At 38.1% G+C, this 14,981-nt stretch overlaps 1 protein-coding gene across 4 annotated transcripts in view; it reads left to right on the forward strand.

Annotated features, from left to right (window-relative positions):
* The first annotated feature begins 331 nt into the window (after window positions 1-331).
* The window catches only part of Cd226 (CD226 molecule), a 79,769-nt gene continuing 65,119 nt past the window's right edge, over window positions 332-14,981 (forward strand). For 3 of the 4 annotated variants that reach the window (XM_005065386.4, XM_021235157.2, XM_021235154.2), the window contains exons 1-3: window positions 332-676; window positions 10,244-10,315; window positions 10,564-10,902. In XM_005065386.4, the coding sequence (XP_005065443.1) occupies window positions 10,270-10,315; window positions 10,564-10,902 (385 nt within the window). In that variant the 5' untranslated portion in view covers window positions 332-676; window positions 10,244-10,269. Of the gene's footprint in view, window positions 677-9,712; window positions 9,849-10,243; window positions 10,316-10,563; window positions 10,903-14,981 lie in introns of those variants that run through there. The other variant, XM_021235152.2, reaches the window with a different exon arrangement.

Below are 14,981 nucleotides of genomic sequence, written 5' to 3' on the forward strand. Positions count from 1 at the left end.
TCCCCTTGTTTCTGCTTCCCTGGTTGCTGAAATTGCAGGTGTGTATTTTTGCACCCATTGTTCACTTTGGTGCAGGGGATACAACTCGGGCCTTCATGTTTGTGGAGCAAGCCCTTTACCAACTGAGACATATACAACTCTTCGTTCTTTGGGGCGTGTGTATCACAGAATAATTGACAAAGAACAGGTGTGTGTGTGTGTGTGTGTGTGTGTGTGTGTGTGTGTGTGTGTGAGAGAGAGAGGGGGGGGTCTGAGGTAACAGTTTCCTGAAGTATAGATACTTCTGAAATACTTCTGAAGGTACAGTTCTTTGATTGGCAGGAAGAAATGGGGAAGTGAAAAGAAAGAAATGAATTTCAAGTTAAAAAATTGCATTTAGTTTCAGTTTGGAGTTTGAATGGAGTATGAAAAGAGCATAGAGGCTCGGAACTATCTCAAGTTTGGAATCGATATGGGTAGATAAAGCAGTAAAGTTGCTTCTAGATGCAGAAGACTTCTTGATTCAGTAGTGAATACTTGAGGAGGCTGTGGTGGAAAGAAAAGCTCTACTCAGGGAAGAGTTGATTTCCAGAAAGAGGCAAAGTCCCTGAGCTGGCCAGTGGCTAGGAAGCCCTAAACAATACCACATAGTTGCAACAAGAGTTACAGCAGAGAATATTTCTTGCATCGGGGCGAGGTGAGTAACCTTCTTAGAAAGATTGTACTCCAGCTTCCATGTAGAACTATAAATTCAGCTGTATGTGTGACATAAAATTAGAACCAATGTCGTCTAGGAAGCTAAGGGGTTTACTGGGAATGGGGGAGAGGGAAAGGAGGGCTGGGGGGAGAGGTAATATAACATGGTGAAAATGCAAAACAGACTTGTATGAAAATTGTTCTATGTAGCCCAGTACTATGGCTAATGTATGCCAATAAAGCACTGTGTGTATCTGAACTGATACTTCACATAACAACACTGCAGAACAAGTAGATAATCAGGGCAGAAGCTCTACAGAAAACAGTTGGCATTGTGAATGCTGGTGCTCTGTATGCCTGTGATTTAAGTGATGGGCACAATTTGGTAAAATAGTGCATTTAAATAGTTTTCTGTGTCCATTTGTGGAAAAAATTGCTTTACCAGAATACAATTCCTAAAATAAGAAAATTGACATGACTTTATACTTATATGAGCTATCACATTTATTCTTCCTTAAGAAAGGTTGAGTGGGGTGAATGTAACAAGTGTCTGCTACCTACAGAATTTTCAAAGTATGAAAAGGTTGGCAAACTTTTCTTGTGGAAGCCTGTAGCACAAAAATAGCCACAGATAACAACTGAACAGACATGAGAGGGCTGTGATCCAGCTAACTTTTATAGAAACCAAACAGTGGGCTGGATTTACCTTATGGGCCACACTGTACAACTCTGTCCCAGAAGATCACTGCTGAATACCAACTAAGGATCCTGACTTGAATGGGGGTGGAGTGTTAGTCACTTAATGACAGTTTAATTATAGGAGCTGTTGAGATTCTAAGGGAGTCATGATGAAGAGGAGACTCCAACTTCCAAACTGATGAAGACCCTTAGAGGAGGCTCACTAGAACATGAGTGGAAACCAAGGGCAGAGTGTTTCTGTGGCAACTGCCTGGAGTTCCAAGCCCTCAAACAACTAAAGCATGGTGTCCCAGAATGCACACTTCCTCTGCTTTGAGGACAAGAATTGAATAAAGACCTTATACCTGTGATCATCCCAATAGGGGTCGTGAGTTTTCAGAGTAGTATTGTTCTCTGCTTGGCCATTCTCTGCTTTTCTGTGGTTTGCATGAGAAAAGAGAGCTACCACAGGGTGTCCCAGAGTGAGTATGGGATGGAAAGGTGCCACTGGAGTAATAAAGAAAGATGAGAAATCTCCTAATGTTAAGAAGTGGTAGGAACACTTAGGAATCATAATGTATCACAGGTTTCAGGTACAATGAAATCAAAGAAACAGAGAGGGGCCTGCCTGGGTGGCTAGAAAGAATGTGTCTGAAGATGCTCACTAGAGCCACACAAGAAAGCTCTGGGGCCAGACTCCTGCTCATGTGCACGGCTGTGATATTTAAAATGGTGGAAAAATCCAGGAATATGTTGATTAATGACTTTCTTCAGGACAAAGCTCCTTTGCACAGACAGCTCTATTAGAAAAAAAACTTCTCAAGCCAAAATCCCTCCATAAATCAAGCGAAAAATGACTGCCAACATCACATAAATATCTCAGTTGCAATCTCTATTTGTCTTTAGTGAGATGTTGATAAATAGGGCTTGTCTCCAGCAAAGTGGTAACAGCCAAACTTTTATCTTCAGCTGCAAGTCCATTGGTACCTTTGTAAATGAATCTGTGACCTTTAGGTGCTTAGATTTCTGAATATGAGTGCATCTGAACTCTCATGTCTTACGAACTGGCATTTTATGACTTAGGACTGAACTACACATTGTTATCAATTAGTTAATATCAAGACTGCTCAGACAAAACTATTCTATTACTCCTAGAGAGGAAATTTCTTTCCATTCTGTTTGTAAGTCACTGGGCATGGAGGAAGTCACATCATAATTCCATTTAGATATGTAGGAATACACCATCATTCATCTGATTTGTTTTTCTATGCCATACCACCTTACAGAATCCTGACCTCTTTCTTTTCCTGAAAACACACACACACACACCACGTTCATTTATCAAGCCTTTCCTTACATTTTAGTCTCTCCAAGCCTTAATTGACAACCTGGACTACGATCTTTTAACCATTTATTTATTTTATTTTATGTGCATTTGTGCTTTGCCTACAAGTATGTCTGTATAAGGATGTCAGATCCCCTGGAACTAAAGCTACAGACAGTTGTAAGCAACCATGTGGGCACTGGGAATTGAACCCAGGTCCTCAGGAAGGGCAGCTGGTGCTCTTAACTGCTGAACCATTCAGCTTCTGATCTTTTATACTATTTATTTCTAACTGTTGTCACAAGTGTGTGATATAGCATGTCACTGGGCTCTGTCCTTGCAATGTCCTAGGAAGCTTAGTGTGGACCCAATTAGAACAAGTTAGGTACTTGTGAGATCAAGTAATAAGAGATACATGATGAACAGCAAACTGTACTGGCTTCTGCAGCTGGGAGTACGAAGGGTACAGTGACAGTCTTGATTGTAGCAATATTTGTTTAATTATAGTGAAATTTATATAAAAGTAATCATTTTGCTTAACTTGTGTTTAACAGATTCATAAGTCTCTACGATAACCATTTCACTTTTGGGAGATTTTACTTATTTTTGTTTCATAGATCTGAGTTTCTCAATCTGTTTGTGCATTAAATGTGTACAGTGCCTACAGAAGCCAGAAGATGACAACATATAACCTGAAACTGGAGTTACAAATGGTGGCAGGCTTCCCTGTTGGTTCTGGGAATTGAACCTGGGTCCTTAGAAGAGCAGCCATCACTCTTTGCCACGGAACCCTTTTTCCAGCCCCAGTGACCACTTCTTATTCACTCCAAAACATTTTTTTATCACTCCTCAAGGAAACTTTATAAGTTAAATAATCACTCCCCATTCTATTATTCTGCCAGCCTCTGAAAACACCAATTTACTTTGTATGACTTACAGATTTACCCACTATTTGACCATTTGTGCCTACACTGTTTTATTTATTTTCCATAGATATTCATATCATGGCATGAATCAATGTTTATTTCTTGTTGTGGCAGAATAATGTCTCCTTCTATGGTTATATTGAGATTATCATATGATAGATATTCAGGTTGTTTTCACCTTCTAGTTCTTGTAAACAATGCTGCTATGAACAACAGTGTGTGAATGAGTATTTAGTATCTGTTTTTAATACCATGGGATACATTTCTAGGTGTGAAATTGTTACATCCTGTGATCCTGTTTGAGGAATTGAAAACTACTTTTCCATAGCAGCTTCATCCTTTTATATCGCTCTTAGCTATGCACAAAAGTTTCTATTTATTTGTAGAATGATTGCAATTTCTCTTTTATTATCATGGTCTCTTAAATGGCTATAAAGTGATTTCTCAATGTGGTTTTTTATATACATTTACATCACAACTAATGATGCTGAATACCCTTTAATGTGTTTGTTGGCCATCTCCTTTGAAGAAATGTCTCTTGAAGTACTTTGCCCATTTTTAAGCTGGGTTATATATTTTGTAAATTACCAGACAGATATTTAATTCACAAGTGTTTTCTTCCATTATATTGGCTGATTTTTCAACTTCTTGACATCTCCTTTGATACATTAAAATTAGTAATTTTGGTGAGTCTCCATTTACTTTTCCTTTTGTTGCTCATACTTTTGGTATCATATCTAATAATCCGTAGTCAACTACAAGGCCATGCAGCTCTTATATTTAGGTCAGTTCATTTAATATAGTTCTTGTGTGGGGTGATAAGTAAAAAATCTAATTTAATGTGACTATCAATTGTTCTAGCACCATTCTCTGAAGACTGTACTTTCTCTCACTGATTTGTGTTGATTCGTTGTTGAAAATCAATTGACTATAGATATATTGTTTGAGTTGTTTTTGAAGTTTGAAGTAGTTTCATAACAAAATAAAATATAAGACAAAACAAAAAAATAACACATCAAAGTTGGACAATGCAAACCAACGGAAGGCAAAGAGCCCCGAGAGAAACCAGAGCCCAACTTGTTCACTCACTCAGGAGTCCCATCAAAACACCAAACTGAAAGCTATTTTATACATACATACATACATACATACATACATACATACATACATACATACATACTTGACCCAGATTCATGTGGGTCCTGTTCTTGCTGCTTCAGTCTCTGTGAGTTTGTGTGAGCTTTGCTTAGTTGATTTAGAAGGCTTATTTTCTTGGTGTTCTCCATCCCCTCTGGTTCTTATACTTTCTGCCTCCTCTTTTACAGGGTTCTCTGTGTTTTGAAGGAAGGAATTTGATGGAAACATCCCATTTCTCCCTCTCCTTCTCCCTCCCCCTCCCTCCCTTTCTCTCTCCTTCCCTCCCTCCCTCCCTCTCTCTTTCTTCCTCTCCCCCTCCCCCTCCTTTCTTCCCTCTCTCTCCCCCCTCCCTCCCACCCTCTCACCCATCCTTCCTCCCTCCCATCCTTCCTCTCTCCATCACTCTTTCTCTCTCTGCATAATGTCTGGCCTTAATGAGTCTCTGTATTTGTTCCCATCTGCTATAGGATGAAGTAAGTGTCTTTAATGATGGCTGAATGAGGCACAGGTCTCTGAATAGAGATATCATTAGGAGTCATTTTATTGTTTCTTAAAAGGTCTCAAGACATAGTATTTTCTTTTACCCTAGGTCTCTGGGCTATCTGGTCTCTGATTCTTAGTCATCCAAGCTGGGCTGGGTATGGGCTTCTTGTAAAACGGGCATTAAGTCAAATCAGATACTAGTTAGTTACTTCCCTAAATCTTGTAATCATTACATATTTTTGGGGGGCAGGACAAATCGTAACTCAAAGGTTTTGTGATGGGTTTATATTTCTCTTTTCTTAGCCTGCAGAGTGCCTCTCAGACCAAAAACCACAGGAAGATGGGAGTTAAAGTTCTTTGTAGACCCAGCTTGACAAGTCTGTGTTCAATGGGTTTTTGTAGGTGTTTTTCTTAATTAGGTTTTGCTATCCATTTGCTTAGAGAAACTGCTATCTTAGCAATCTCTTGGGTTGCTTGGTGATTTCCATATGATTCCTTTGGTCAACAAATCAACTGGGTATAACCCAGGCCTGGTATTAGAAGTTTGGTTTGGTTACAAGTAATGGCCCATTGGGACTCCGTCTTTCTCATTATTTCAAGACTTCATTAGGATGCCTGCATATATTTCAGGAAGTTTTCATTGTACTTTGATGGTGTCCATACCACCTTTTAACTGCCCAGTTTTTTTAAATTATCACTTTTATGTCATTTGTTCATGTGTCTGTTCTTATGCCAATATCAAGATTTTGACTATTAGCTATGTACTAAGTTTTACAATTGGATGTAGGAATCATTCCACTTTTTCTTTTCAGGCAAATATTAGCTGTTCAAGACTCCTCACAGTGCCATATGAATTTCAGGATGAGATTTTTCATTTTTAACAAAAGACCATTTAAATTTTATTAAGGGCCACTTAGGCTACGGATTTAATTGAGAAATATTGTCTTTGTAACATTATTAAAATTCCTATTTACGAACATGTATATATTCTAGATACATTTCTTGCATATTGCCTTTTTATTTTTAGGCCTTTTAAAAACTAGCAATATTTGTTGTTTTCAATGTAAAGTATTGATTCACCTACTTGGTTGAATTTATTCAGATGTAGTTTACTTTTAGGATTATAAGTAGAATTGTTTTTTAAATGTTCTTTTCATGTGGTTCATTGTTAGTAAATAACAGATATAAAAGATCTCCAAATGTTCATTTTCTATCATGCAATTTTTCTTTGTTATCTAAATAGTATTGGGTAGATGTTTTAATCTGTTAATACACAAAATCATGCAATCACTGTGCAGGGGACAGGATTAGTTCTTGCTTGGCCATGTAGGTGCCTTTTATTTCTTCTTATTTATTTCCTCTGGGTAAAGCCTGGAGAGCAATATGAATAACAGGAATGAAAGAAAGCTTCTTTGTCTTGTCTTGCTCTCAGAGAGGGACTTCCCATTGAGTATGATGTTAGCTGTGGGTGTTTCTTAAGCATCTTTCACTATTGGCAGTTTTAATTTTCAGGTCATCAGTTTCTTTATATGTTCTTTACCTTTTTTTCCTTGATGGATTTATTCTTTGACCTTTTACAATATCTCTGAATGAGTTTCCGCTCCTTCAAAATTCCAGTTTTAACCAACACCCTCCATAGTGGGCAGCCCTCTTCCTGAGTGCTTTAATGTTTATTACAGGAACAGATCCTTTCCATCCTTTCCAAAGGTTCTCTTTGAGTCATTTTCTCACTCCATTTGTTTTATTGTATTTATATTATATGTAAAATTCTCTAGTCATTTATTTTTGTAAAAGCACCTTCTACTGAATGGTGAGGTATATTTTCCTGGCTGCATTCAGCCTAGATCACATGGAGTTAAGGATGCCTCTTATTGCTGTGTCTCTGGGATAACATCTCTCTGCAGCCAGCTAATTTATCTCAATCTGCAAGGGAAATCATCCAAGTTCTGGCCACCATTCCATCTTGTTTAGATGCCGGTAAAGAGGTTCTAAAATTTGTATATCTGTGTTTGCTAATTCACAATCTTGTTTTCACAGCACAGCTGGAAAAAATTGTACTAGTTTAGATATACGTGGACAGAAGTAATAGGGACCTCTTATAAAATACAATATGCTTTGATGCTACAGTTGATGGATTCAGTGGTTCAATGATTCTAGATGCAAGCTTGTTCCATCTTCTGACAGTTGTCCCCAGACTGGTTTTCTAGATAGCTACCTGGGGCAGTGTGGTGGCCACACAATATTCTTTCTTGTTCACTTTCAAGGAAGGGTGGAAAGAGGAAAGCTTTCTCTGGCGTAGACTGTAAATAATCTCCTGTACTCAAATTGGGTCAGCTTAGGCTTTGACTGTCTTTTCCAAACTTTCAGATCAACCAAGCAGAACAACTTAGATCCATAATCTTGTGGTGTAGAGAAAGGAATCAAATTTGAACAAAGTGAAATTTCTCAAGAACCATGGAAAGGGAAGTGGGTGGCATTTAGTTATCCTTCTATTAATTCAAAGCAATTACCCAGAGTAGACAAATCCTTATCCCTTCTGTCTATAATGTGTCACCTCCCATCATTTTCTGCCTTTATTTCCCCTCTATTAGCCACAGCTGCAACAAGGTTGAAAATCCTCAGCTCCTGTCTTGGTACACCTGCTCTCATGTCTGCATGAGTGCTCATTCCTGCAATCCATCTCAGTAGTTACACAGCTAGTGCTCCCGCTTCTACAGGTCTCATTACACAGCTGGGCAGATCTTTTCCTTATCATTCCCCTATAGGAGGCTTCTACTGGGCTGTCAGTTCTGGATACTCAGTCTTCTGAACACCCTCATGATGATGTCTTTCATCATGACAGTGAAGACATTTTGCAAATATGCATTTATTAATGTTTTTTCAATACCTTTCTATTGTAGGAGTCCCTTCTCTATTATACTCACATATGCCTCCTGGTTATACTCTCACCCCATCCATGGTCTATACTTACATCATTTCCTGAATATGCCCCATGTGGACACTGCTGTGATTTTAAAAAGCAGTACTTGATCCGGGCATTGGTAACCTTTAATCCCAGTACTTGGGAGGCAGAGGCAGGTGGATTTCTGTGAGTTCGAGGTCAGCCTGGTCTACAGAGTGAGTGCCAGGACAGCCTCCAAAACAATACAGGGAAACCCTCTCTCGAAAAACAAAAACAATAAAACAAACAAAAAAGCAGCACTTGAGAGAAAGATACCATGTTACAGAACTTGGGGAGGGAATGGGTTTTATTGGGGAAAGTGAATGGGAAAAGGGGGTGGGGAGAGGGGAGCCCCACCTGTGGGACAGGAGCAGCAGAAGAGAAGAGGGGGGAAGAGAAGCAGAGACAGAAAGACAGGCAGAGAAGCAGAGAGAGAAACAAATAGAGAGAGGGAGAACAAGAGAGAGAGGGAGAACAAGAGAGAGAGGGATGGGAGGTGGGCAGGGTACTTTTAAAAAGGAACAGTGAATGTGCACAGGTGATGCTCTTAGTGGCTGCAGCTGAGGGAGTATCTTGTCAGAACCCCAAGGACAGGCCAGTACAGATGCCTGAACACTAACAGACACATCTTTATTTCTTCACATTTTATATGAAATATTCTCCAAATATATTAAAATGAAGCTTCCTGTTTTGACTGTCATAAAACCAAATAGAATAATATTTATTGTTAAAATAAAGGGTGAAAGATAATTTTGCCTGTGAACTTCAAATGTGATTCAATATAAAGAATTATCAGTGGATATCAACTGCTCAACGTGCAGAGAGATCTCATATCACAGAGAGAATGAGAAATGACCTTGGTTATAATGTCCACATTGCACTGTGTCTGCTAATAGGGCAAAGTGCAATACAATTCTTCTTTTTATGAAGGTATAATTTGGATTTTTTATATTGTCACATTGAAAACCTCTCATCAAGTTTCAAGAATTAGAACTGCTATTTTATTTTAAATGCATTAGTTATTCATATTATAATAGTATATATATATTTTGTGTGTGTGTGTGTATGTGTGTGTGTGTGTGTGTGTGTGTGTGTGTATGGTGTGTGTGGGTTTAGGTACCATAGTGCACCTGTGTTGCTTCAAGAATGACTTTATGGAGTTAGTTCTATTCTCCTACCTTTATGTGATTGTGGGAATCTAATTCATCCTTAGTCCTGTGTAGCAAAAACCTGTGTTGTCTAAACTATCTTGCCACAGCTCTGAATTGTTTTTATAAGAAAAGGAAAAGAGAAATGATGAATCTTAGAAATAAATTCCATTTTGATGGTATATCATAGTTTCATAAGGTGCAGCTTCCAAGGGGACTTGAATGGAATATCAAATTTCTTAGCACTGGATAATTACTTTAAAACAAAAAAGTGAAAAAAAATCATCAGATACGATGGTACATTTTTATGTGTCCTGAACTACCATTCTTTTGTAGGTATTATTCTGTTTGTATATGATCAAGTATAACCAGGAAATGCAGCCAAAGAAGGCAACACCTGAGTGGTTGTCTGCTATGCAGGCTCCTCCCATTAACATTGAGTGCTCATCCCCCCATTCAACTTCTTAGTGAGGAGTTCCTGGACCAGCCTGTATCAAAAGTGCTCAACTGTCTTGCTTTGTTTCACTTTTCTTCAGGTACTTTCCACTTTCAACTTAGTATATCTAGTACACCTTTAGTGTTGCATCAGCCTCTTCCCAAGACAATGGCACAGGATTTTATTTTTTAAGATGTGCTTTTGTGTATTCTTGTTGCACAGAGCTGAGTCTGACACAGAGGATGTACTCAGTAAACATCTGAAAGAAACTTCCTTGAAAATTATTTCTTGAAAGTAAACCGATTATGTGGCAGAGAAATAACTGAACTTTACCCATCTCTGTATGAGAGTAAAGCTGCTTTTGAAGTTAAAACTTTTCCTGTGCTCACACTTCAGAGTACAAGATGCAGCTGATAACATCTGAGAGGAAGGAAACGGGGTGCTTCGTGTTGAGTTGTGAATATAACATCATATGCATTATTTTTTTATATGCAGGCTAGCCTTCTGAACTGTTTCCAGAGATGGCTTATTTTACTTTGCTTTTGGCTGTTCTTCATGTGCACAAAGGTAAAGGCAATCCTGTCTTCATTTAAAAGTTTTGCTGTGTTTTTGGTGTTTGAGTGTGACATGTACAGGTTCCCATAGGTAATTTCTCACTTTTTTGGAAATACTGAAATTTACAAAAGCCAATTTTGTAGATGAAACTGTCAGGACTCACTATGAACTTATCAGTATATTTGTTAAGTCTTGTAAAATTTATCTATTTGGTTTTGTCATCATTGGATCTAACCCAGCTTATGCGATGTGTATTTTAGCATGGTGTGAAGTGACCTTTTGGGACACAGCTGTTCAGCTCTCTGAGACTATGACTCTGGAATGTGTGTATCCAATGATGGATAACTTAACCCAGGTGGAATGGACCAAGATCAGTGGCACAGAGACTGTGAAAATAATTGTTTACATCCCTAACTATCGTATGTATATAGATCCCAACTACCTCCATAGAGTGCACTTTCTGAACTCATCAGTGGGGCTCCACAATATGAGTCTTTCCTTTTACAACGCCTCTGAAGCAGACATTGGCACTTACTCCTGCTTGTTTAACACTTTCCCAAATGGACTTTGGGAAAAGAAGATAAAGGTGGTCCAGTCAGGTAAGGAAAAACCTTATTTTTTTCCTACTTAGAATGTTTAATTCTAAAAAATCTAACTAAAAGCTTATAGTACTGTTCTGTACTTTCTCCTTTTCCATTTCTACATCCTTTGATGGCGTTTTTCCTCAAAGAGTAATGTTGTAAACCAATCCCCATTTTTCTTAGTTGCCATTGTTTCTAAGCAGAGGCATCTCACAGGTTTCAGTGATATGGGAAGAAGATCAAATTTACATAGATTTTATGATGACATAAGGGTAGATTCAAGTGATGTTGCCAACATGCAGATTCAGAGCCAATTCCTTCTTTCAAAGCTGATCTCAGTAATGTGTGGTGCCATTTCCTTTTGCTGAGTATTTGGCACTAGTTTCAGCCCCTGGATATCTAGGTTCTTTTCTGCATGACTTAATCTGAATATATTAGCAAATTCTGTACAAAATTTCAGACAGAGTCCATCTTCAACCTATTTACTTCCTTTAGAAACTGAGAGACGCTGTATCAGAAAGAGAATAATGATTTATGTTAAATATGCTGGTGACTATGCTTTGATTCTTCTCATATGGCCACATAGACTAGGTATGGTATATCAAAAGAGTCTGGGTTTACAGCTATCATAGTCTGTAAAAATCTTATGTTAGTGGTTCACTCCCTCTCAATCTGCAGTAATCAAACAATGTATCACGACGACGATGATGATGATAATTTCCTTGTTGAATGTATAGGGATAATATATTTCAAGGGCTTGGCCCATGGTCATTTGAGAACAGGGTGTTATTACCATCAGTATTACTAACATTTCTATTTTTTGATATAAAAAATGTTCACAGACTTTTCAGATATCAGTAAAAAGGGAAGGGTTTGGAATCATAGTTTCTTGTTCCTTGGTCCCCAAGTCTTGTCCCATGGACACACAAAGGAGAATGTTTTGTGCCATCTGATGCAGAGCCTTTTTTTTAAAATAGATATTCTGAAAGACAAATGATCATGGTACAAGAAGAATAAGAAATGATAGGAAAGAAATGACACATTCCACATGTAGGCTTTCTTTCCTCTTGGGCATAGCTAATCTTGACTATATTTGTTATGAAGTGTTAATTAACAAAATATCCTTGAACACTTATTTATTAAAGGATTTGTTATACCACTAAGGAACCCATTGGGCACCTTGCACAGACACCTGTCTAATGTTTTCTGCTAGTTTTAAGTATAAAATCCACTGTGACCCATATCTCCAGAAAGGGATGGAAGTGATACAGACCTTGAAATGGGGCAATGTATTTCACACGTGGCTTAAGCTGTCAGAGCTGGAAGGAAAGGGGGCTCCCTTCTTGACTTATGGTATCAGGGTTTGTAGTTTCTTTAACTCATCAGGTATTTTGATATGTGTCATAGAAGAGAAGATTTATGTTGTGTTTAGAGAAGACTTGTCTGAATGTTTACCACAGAGCATGACGCTAAACTGTCAAACCATTGTTGCATTGATGGAGGGGTTTTAGCATCAGTTTGGAAACGTTTGGGGAGGCTTTTCCCCTATTATATCACTTGGATTTGCTATGCCCATTTACTTTTCTAGGTCAGTAAAGGAGACCCTCTGGGGGATTGGAAAAGGAATGGTGAAAGATTCTGTTGGTGGTCAGAGGAAAGGCTGTTGGGCTCTTAATTTCCTCATGTGCCTCTCATGGTGGAATCTTGAAGCATGGTCTGTTGATTTAAAAAATAATGATTTTTTTATCTTTGAAGAACATATTGATGTAATGGGCTAGGTCATATGGTCTACCTTATTTTGAGTTTTGAAAGGGTAGTTTTAAAATGACAATGGTGAAATTAAGCATATTAGTTATATTTTAGAATTTGCCTTAAAATATGTCAAATATGTCTGAAAAGCTCCTTTAGGGAGCCTCATTAGCACAGTAGGTAGTGCATCAGCCTCATAAAAGTTCCTTTTATGCTTTATTCACAGCTTATCAAGATCTATAAGTACTATATTTTATATAATATAAAGATAGAGTTGATCTATTTAATACTAAAAAATCAAACTTGAAAATGTAGAAACCCTAATGTGCATAATAGATTGTCAGAATTCTAATATAAAGGAGTTGATCTATTTAATGTTAAAAGAAAAGCAAACTTAAAAACCAGAAATCCTGCTGTGCTTGACATTGTCAGGATTTCATGGCAAGGAGTGTCACTATATGCTCATCATTAATACTGACTTCTGTTCTTCACTAGTAACTCTGTATGGATGAGGGATCTTCTTTCAGTGCCTTTGACAGATTTCCTAATTCTTCCCCATGGGACACTTGGACATGGACATTGCCTTCAGGATATCCCCACATGGGGTTACCATGCATTATAAAGTCTTCTGGCCTTTCTAAGGCCTCCAGCTCTGTATGTGTCTCATGGTGTTAAGTATGGATGTTAAGTAAAATCTGGGGAAGCATGAACCTCTATAGGCCTTAAAGTATGGGACATGACCATTGCATATGTATCTAAAAAGCTCCTTTGTGCTTTATCCTTTCCTTCTTTCCATAGTCTTCCAGCCTAGCATTGAGGTAGTTAGAGATCATATTCTGGATAAGTGATACTGTTTGTAGATAGGACTTTAAAAATGTTTGTTAGCTTTAAAGTAGGGATTTCCTAACTATTGATGAAATTAAATCGATAAAATTGGCTGTATTGTTTTCACACTTAATGGTAAAATATATTGGTGTGACTTAGCTGATGACATTTCAAAAGCACTCTCTGGTAGCAAACTCTATGGTGAATGTCTTGGAAAACAGATTGCTCACCTTGTATGTCTGGCCTTAGTAGTCAGTGAAATAAAACATATCTCTAGTTAAATAACCCCCTACCTGCTAGGTGGTGACCCACTCCAATATCCTGCCCAACTTTACTAGATATCCACTTCGTATGAAGTATAGTACATTTGAATACTCAACCACAGAGAAAAAGCATTTTCTGGTGCCCAACTGAAGGAGAGAGGAACCATCATACCTGTTTTGGAATATGATACATTAGCTGGTTAAAGAACCACATAATAATTCTGTTCTCTGATATTTTATTGATTGTGCACATGTGTCAGAAAATCCATGTTTATAACAACAGTGATGATAGTAGCAATATTTGGGAACCACCCAGAAATTCAAGAGTAGGACAGGGCTCATTCATACAGGAGGAAACAGTGTTCTTGAGAAGGGAGGGGTCATCACCATGTTCACCAAGAGAGATGAATCTCACCAAAATCATGCTCAGGGAAGTAAGCAAACCATAGATAACTTTGGGTGTGGTTCCTGTCCTTTATGTTGTATAGACATACAAAACGTAGTTGGTTGACATATAAACAACGACAAAAACATCAAAAAAGGCTCAATGAACAAGGAGTTCTAAAGCATTGTCAGGAAAAATACAGACTCAGGAGTGACCACCAACATCTTTAATGTTAATTATCATAGTGATACTCATGAACCTTTTTTATTTACTAATTTATCAAAGCTGTATTATAACATTTCTTTCAAACATGCTGAATTTCTAGAAAAATGGTAAAAATATTTAATTACAATATTTGAGCAGTTCAAATATGCCTACTTAAGATAAGTAGGAAAGTTCCACTCTTATTTGACCAGAAGGTTAGAGAGAACACACCCAATTTTTTTATGATACAAGAACACGAAGGTATTGGCTTTAGTTTTAAAAAGACAGAGAATTAGGAGACCAGATTGAGCTTGTAAGAAAGGAAGCCATTCTGGTGCCCTGAGCACCCATCACTCAACATTATGGGACAGCAGAGCAGAAAAGCATTTCAGGATTGAATATACCAGCTTTGATATTATTTCATGATCAGGCACATGTGAAAAAGACAGTTAAATTGTCAATGAGTCGGGGCAGAAGACTTAAGGACATAGATTGGAGAAGGGTCAGACTGAAGCGTCTGAAGTCACTTATGTACAAACATGGGAGTTATAGGGAAAGGAGGGAGAGAGGCAGGGGTGTGGAGAAAAGGATGGAGCAGAGAAGTTGGACCACTGGTGTGGGAGCAGCAGTCAGTGGAACTCCCAGTTACAGGGTTATCTTCCTTGCTCCGC

This window comes from Mesocricetus auratus, unplaced genomic scaffold (assembly GCF_017639785.1).
Source record: "Mesocricetus auratus isolate SY011 unplaced genomic scaffold, BCM_Maur_2.0 Super-Scaffold_100015, whole genome shotgun sequence".
In the NCBI taxonomy this organism is placed as follows: domain Eukaryota; kingdom Metazoa; phylum Chordata; class Mammalia; order Rodentia; family Cricetidae; genus Mesocricetus; species Mesocricetus auratus.